The 6,418-nt window shown below is 39.3% G+C and overlaps 1 protein-coding gene across 1 annotated transcript; it reads left to right on the plus strand.

The window, feature by feature from the left end:
• Positions 1 to 499: 499 nt before the first annotated feature.
• On the plus strand, positions 500 to 2,240 carry LOC107770612 (uncharacterized protein At4g06744-like). The gene has a single exon (XM_016589937.2). The coding sequence runs from the start codon at positions 658 to 660 to the stop codon at positions 2,056 to 2,058; it is 1,401 nt and encodes a 466-aa protein (XP_016445423.1). The 5' UTR covers positions 500 to 657; the 3' UTR covers positions 2,059 to 2,240.
• The last annotated feature ends 4,178 nt before the right edge of the window (positions 2,241 to 6,418 follow it).

Below are 6,418 nucleotides of genomic sequence, written 5' to 3' on the forward strand. Positions count from 1 at the left end.
AAGACTAACTAATTTTTAAATATTATTTTTATTTGAAAAAATATTCCATCTTTCTTCGAAATTTTACAATTCTTGTGTCTAAACGCCCACTAAGATCGGCGTGCCAAAATTGAGGGGAAATTTAATATGGTAAATATTTAGAGAAAAAAGGACTAAAGACTTGCCACCAACATTGAGGGAAATATTAATGCAGAACACATTTTAAAAAGATCAAAAGGATGTTCTCTCTCTATATATATAATTTCTCTGTCAATTATCTTTGTATTAATAACCAATCAACCAAATTGGCTAAAAGGAGAGAAAGAGACAAAGATAGGCAACTAAGGACTCCAAGTTGCAGTTCAACTTTTATCTTCTATTGAAAACTTGGCAATACCTGTGATAATACAATGGAAATTTATAATTTATAGATAATTATTCACAGAATCATTGACAAGTCATAAATGGACGAAAACGTACATATGTGAGAGTGAGAGGGCAACAACTTTGTTACTTGTCGACAAAACATCTTGTACTCTTATAGCTCTCTCGTGAATATGAATTATGAAATAGGAATCAATCAATTCTAGTCTAGCCCTCTATTTTTCCAATTAATCTATATAATTGATCTTAATTTCTACCACTCCAAAATCCACTGCCCTCAGCCTCTGAGCAAAAATGACTACCATTATCTCTATCACTTTATCATTTGTATTAGCTATAACTTTTTTCGTCCAAATATTTTTGCAGAATTGTCTAGTCCTTGCTAGTCCAATTCTTGGCCAAAATAGAGAAGCTTTGGAAATAATCATCGGCGGAGGTGGTGAAAATTCCCCACCACCACCACCACCACCTCCACCGGATAATCAAGATTGTCCACCACCACCTCCGTCACCAGAACCTCCTTGCCCTCCACCACCATCGCCACCACCATACCTCTTTGAAAGTAAACGTATCGAGATAGCCTACAATGTAATCCAAAAGTTTAAGGCCAAAATCAAATATGACCCTCTTGGTATTAAAAACACATGGGTTGGCTATGATGTTTGTAACAAGTACAAAGGTTTCCATTGTGCAATTGTTCCTAATTATAAGGTTCAAGCACTAGCTGCAGTGGACTTCAATCAGTTCAATTTTGCTGGTCCTGACCTTACTCTTAATGACTTTCTAGATGAATTACCAGACATAACAATATTCCATGCAAATTCCAACAAGTTTACAGGCACAATCCCAAAAAAGATTGCGAATCTTCGTTATCTTTATGAGTTAGACCTTAGCAACAACAATTATAATGGTGAATTCCCATATAATATTCTTGGTGCCAAGAACTTAACTTTCTTGGACCTTAGGTTCAATACATTTTCAGGATTGGTTCCCCCTCAAGTTTTCATGCTAAACCTCGACGTTCTCTTCATCAACAACAACAATTTAATGCAGAAACTTCCTGATAACCTGGGATCAACTCCGGTTCTTTACTTAACTCTAGCCAACAACAAATTTGTTGGCTCCATTCCTCGTAGCATTGGTCAGGCTTGTAAAACTTTACTTGAAGTTCTGTTCTTGAACAATCAGCTTACTGGTTGCTTGCCATATGAAATTGGACTTTTAACTAAGGCCAGAATATTTGATGTGAGCAAAAACAAGTTAACAGGGAAAATACCTCATTCGTTCGGATGTTTGGCTAAGATGCAGATACTGAACTTGGCGCAAAATCAGTTTTATGGACCTGTGCCTGAACTGGTGTGCAAGCTGTCCAACTTGAAGAATTTGTCGTTGTCGTACAATTACTTCACTGAGGTTGGGTCAGAGTGCAAGAAGCTAATTGAAAGAAAGGTTCTTGATGTTAGGATGAATTGCATTCCAGGGTTGCCAATGCAAAGATCAGCAGCAGAATGTGCAGCATTTTTCTGTAAGCCTAGATCATGTCCTGATGAAAAGTCATTGGAAATAGTTCCCTGTAGAATTGGCAATTTTGAGCAGACGAATCAACTGGACTCATCTACTAGTTCTGTTTCGGCATCAAATGATCCGGCTCCAGCGCCAGGAACATATGGTGCTTTGAAACCGCATTCCTTGTAAATGCCATGTTTGCATAAAACTACACTATGGCAGCAGTAAATGTAAATTTGTTAAGTTCACTATTTTTGTCGATGCCGACATGTTGAAATTATAATTAAGCTGGGGCGGCCCGATGGTAAGGCAACTCATGCAACTGCTTGAGGCCCATATCTATAGGGCTCCCAAAATTTTCTAATAGTAAATAGCTGCATATGATAATTTTTAAAAAAAATATCTAGTATATCAAAGAAAAAGTGCATTTTTCGTGAAAAAGGAAATAAGAGATAATTTGGAACTAGGAATAGTTACTTTTGGGATTAATGTCACGTCTTTAGTCTTGAACTAAGTGCATATGTGGCACTTGACAACTTGCTTACGATCTTACATAACTCGGTCAGGATCTTGCTGTGCCAAGTCAGCCTAAAATACTACACTCAAGATCGCTAAAATACTACACTCAAGATCGCTAAGGGAATGTTAGATAAGAAAGACAAGAGAAATTTGCCAAATAAAATTTTTTATTGTAGAGAACTTGATTATTTTGATTGGTGAGTTGCAAATGAATGCCCCTTATTTATACTAATCACCTAGGGGCTAGTGTGTAAATAACAATTGTTCCACAAGTCCTTTCATATTTACAAATAAGTACACCCTCTAGAATTTTCTATATGACTAAAACATTCCTGTAACGACTTGACCGGTCTTTTTACTTTCTAGATCCCCGTTCCCCTAAATAAGACTCCCTGTATGTGCTTTTACAATTTTATAACTTGCGGGAATGGTTAGTTCATGATATGGAAGGGTTCGGGTTAAATCGGAACACTTGGTTCCTTAGTTTGGCTTTAAAAATTTAAGTTTGACTTTGGTCAATATTTTGAGTAAACGACCTCAAAACCGGGATTTACGATTCCAATAGGTTCGTATGATGATTTTAGACTTGGGCGTATGTTCGGATCGGATTTTGGATGAACCGAGAGCATTTCGGCACTTAATATTGGAAGTTGGTACATTAAAGGTTTTAATGTTCTTTAAATTTGGTTTGAGGTAGGATTTGGTATTATCGAGGTCCAATTGGGATTCCTAGCATGGAAATAGTCCCGTACGGTGATTTAAGACTTGCACGCAAAATTTAGAGTCATTCCGAGTAGTTGAAGTATGATTCGGTGCGAGTTGGAAGAACTTGAAGTTCATAAGTTGATTCTATTGGTTTTGGCGTATGATTCTTAGTTTTAATGTTGTTATCTATTTTCCGAGGGTATGAGCGAGTCCGTTTTATATTTACGAACTTGTTGATATGTTTGGACGAGTCCTCAGATGCAATCCAGACGATGCACGGATCGAATTAGGATTCAAAAGGGCTTCTAGCGCACCAGATCTGGTGTACTCGCACCTGCGAGCTTATAGCCATAGGTGCGAGCCCGTAGATGCGAGCATGTGGCCGCAGAAGCAGCTTTGGGGCATCAGGCTAGTGGCCGCAGAAGCGGAGAACCACGCGCAGAAGCGGCCTCGCTTCTGCTAGGAATAGCCCGCAGGTGCGATGAGGCCGCAACTGCACTTTACCATCCGCAAAGTGGGACCGCAGAAGCGGTATCCCGTCCGCTGAAGCGGCCAGTGTTGAGCCTGAGAAATTCCGCATAAGCGGACCTTTCTCCGCAGATGCGGCAGTGTCATCGAAGGTGCGAAAAATCGCTAGGCAGTGAGGTTCATTTAAGTCGGGAGTAAAACCATTTTTGACTCATTTCTTTCATTCATTAGACGATTTTTGAGCTTTTGAAGAGGGGTTTTCACCTAGCACTTTGAGGTAAGTGATTTCTATACAATATAAGTTTAAAATATAGATCATGGGTAGATTTTAACATGTAAAATTATGGAAATTATGGGTTTAGATGAAAAAACCTAAGTTTTGATAAAAATAGATTTTAACTACGAAAATGGTTGTGGTTTTGAGTGAAAATTATATATTTGAGTTCGTGAGGTTATGGGTAATGATTAAATTCGAAACTTTCCGGAATTCGAGCGCGTGAGCGATATGCTAAATTTTAGGAATCTTCCAATTTGGGTTGGGTAATTACTCTAATAGCTAAATTATGAACTTTTGAGCATGTATTGATTAATTTATATAACATTTGACTAGTTTCGGGTTGTTTGGCACCGAGTTGAAGATTTAAAGCATATTTGTGGATCGGAAGTGAGCTTTGAAACGAGGTAAGTTTCTTGCCTAACCTTGTAAGAGGGAACTTATCCCTTTAGGTGTATTTTGTTGTGAATTATATGTGTGGGGAGCTACGTACGCACTAGGTGACCAGAGTCTGTGCTTAGCTATATTCTATGTGATGTCCGGGTAGTCTTAGGCGTACACCATCTTTGTTTGCTCTATTATGTTGGTCATGCATATTAACTAGAGTCGGGGTTAAGGATTTTAAGATTTAAAGTCTCGCGTTTAAATTTCTTATGTGTGGGGAAGAATGGAAGAATTTTATAATAACTTTGAGAAATATATGTTCACTCGCGTCGCAAGTATTTTCGCGAGCGAGGTAAATTTCCTCTACTCTCATGGGAGCGGGTCGTTCGCCTCGACAGGTTAATAGATGCATCTATGGTTCGTGACGTTCGACCCTCGGTAGTGCACATTATATTTCTGGATCGGACCGTACGACCTCAGCATAAATCGTGCGTAATAATACGTGGAGCCCAATTTTACTTGATATTAAATTATGGCTTGAGCGGTTATAACTATTTAAATGACAATAATTGACTCGGAATTTATTATTAGTGAAAGAATTATTATTCTCTGCTGGTAACGATCCGACCGGTCGTTTTGAGCCCTAGAGCATCATTCAGCGGTTTGAGACCCTGAGAAGCTTCACTTCAGGTATTATAACTTGTACGCATGGTCAGAATTTAATTTCGGAAAATTCGGAGTTGATTTGGATAGAAAATTCTAATTTCGAAAGTCTTAAGGTTGAGGAATTGACTAAAGTGGAATTTTGAGTAAACGACCTCGGAATTCGGGATTTGAAGGTTCCAATAGGTTCGTATGATGATTTTGGACTTGAGCGTATGTCCCGATCGGGTTTTGGATGACCCGAAAACGTTTCAGCGCCTATTGTGGAAGTTGACATTTTGGAAGGATTTCATAAATTTGGGTTGGAGTGCATTTCAATGCTATTGATGTCCGTTTGGGATTCTGAGTCTGGGAACATCTTCGTATGGTGATTCTGGTATTGGGGGCGCGTCCGAATGTGGATTTGGAGGCCCGTAGGTCATTTCAGGGTCATTTGGCAAAAGTCTGAACTTTGAAGGTTTTTGAGAAGTTTGACCAGAAGTGGATTTTGATATCGGGGTCGGATTCCGATTTCGGAAGTTGGAGTAGGTCCGTAATGTCAATTATGACTTGTGTGCAAAATTTGAGGTCAATCGGACGTGATTTGATAGGTTTCGGCATCAATTGTAGAAGTTTAAAATTTCAAAGTTCATTAAGTTTGAATTGAAGGGTGATTCGTAGTTTTGATGTTGTTTGGCACGATTTGAGGCCTTGACTAAGTTCGTAATGTGTTTTGGGACGTGTTGGTATATTTAATTAAGGGCCGGAGGGCCTCGGGGTGGTTTCGGGTGGTCAACGGATCAACTTGGAGTTTTGTTGTGTTGCTGAAGGGCCTGAGTTCTGGTGTAATTGCACCTGCGGAAAAAGGGTCGCAGGTACGATGCCGCAGAAGTGGCAAGGCAAGCGCATAAGCGAAGTTGGCCAAAAGGCCTGGGGTCGTAGATGCGGGCACTTGAGGACCGCAGAAGCGGAAGCGCAGATGTGCTGCATGGGGCGCAGATGCGGGGGCTGTTGGGCCGAGCTTGAACCGTACATGCGATGAAATTTTCGCAGGTGCGGAGTGGCTGATGAACCGCAGAAGCGGAAATTGTGGTTGGGCAGTGTTTTCTTTAAAATGAGAGTTGAGTTCAATTTCACTTCATTTTGTCAATGGGAGCCGATTTTGGAGAAAGTTTGGAGTTCCATCTTCATCCTCTATTATGGGGTAAGTGACTTCTTCTCATATTGGGTTAAATACATGGTTTATATATGGATTTAAACATGGAAATTAGTAGAAATTTGAGATTTTGAAGAAAAACCTAAAAATTGGTATTCTTGGATTTTGATCACGAATCTAGACATGAAATTGAGAATAAATTATATATTTGAGTTCGTAATATTATGGGTAATGTTTACCTTTGAAAATTTTCGGAATCCGGGCACGTGGGCCCGAGGGTTGCTTTATCGGCTTTTCGAGCGGAGTTAGGAATTTGTCTAAATTGATATGTTATGAGTATTAGAGTATATTTTTATTGGTTTGCACATTGTTTGACTAGTTTTGGAACGACGGGCATCAGT

This window comes from Nicotiana tabacum, chromosome 24 (genome assembly GCF_000715075.1).
Source record: "Nicotiana tabacum cultivar K326 chromosome 24, ASM71507v2, whole genome shotgun sequence".
NCBI lineage: Eukaryota > Viridiplantae > Streptophyta > Magnoliopsida > Solanales > Solanaceae > Nicotiana > Nicotiana tabacum.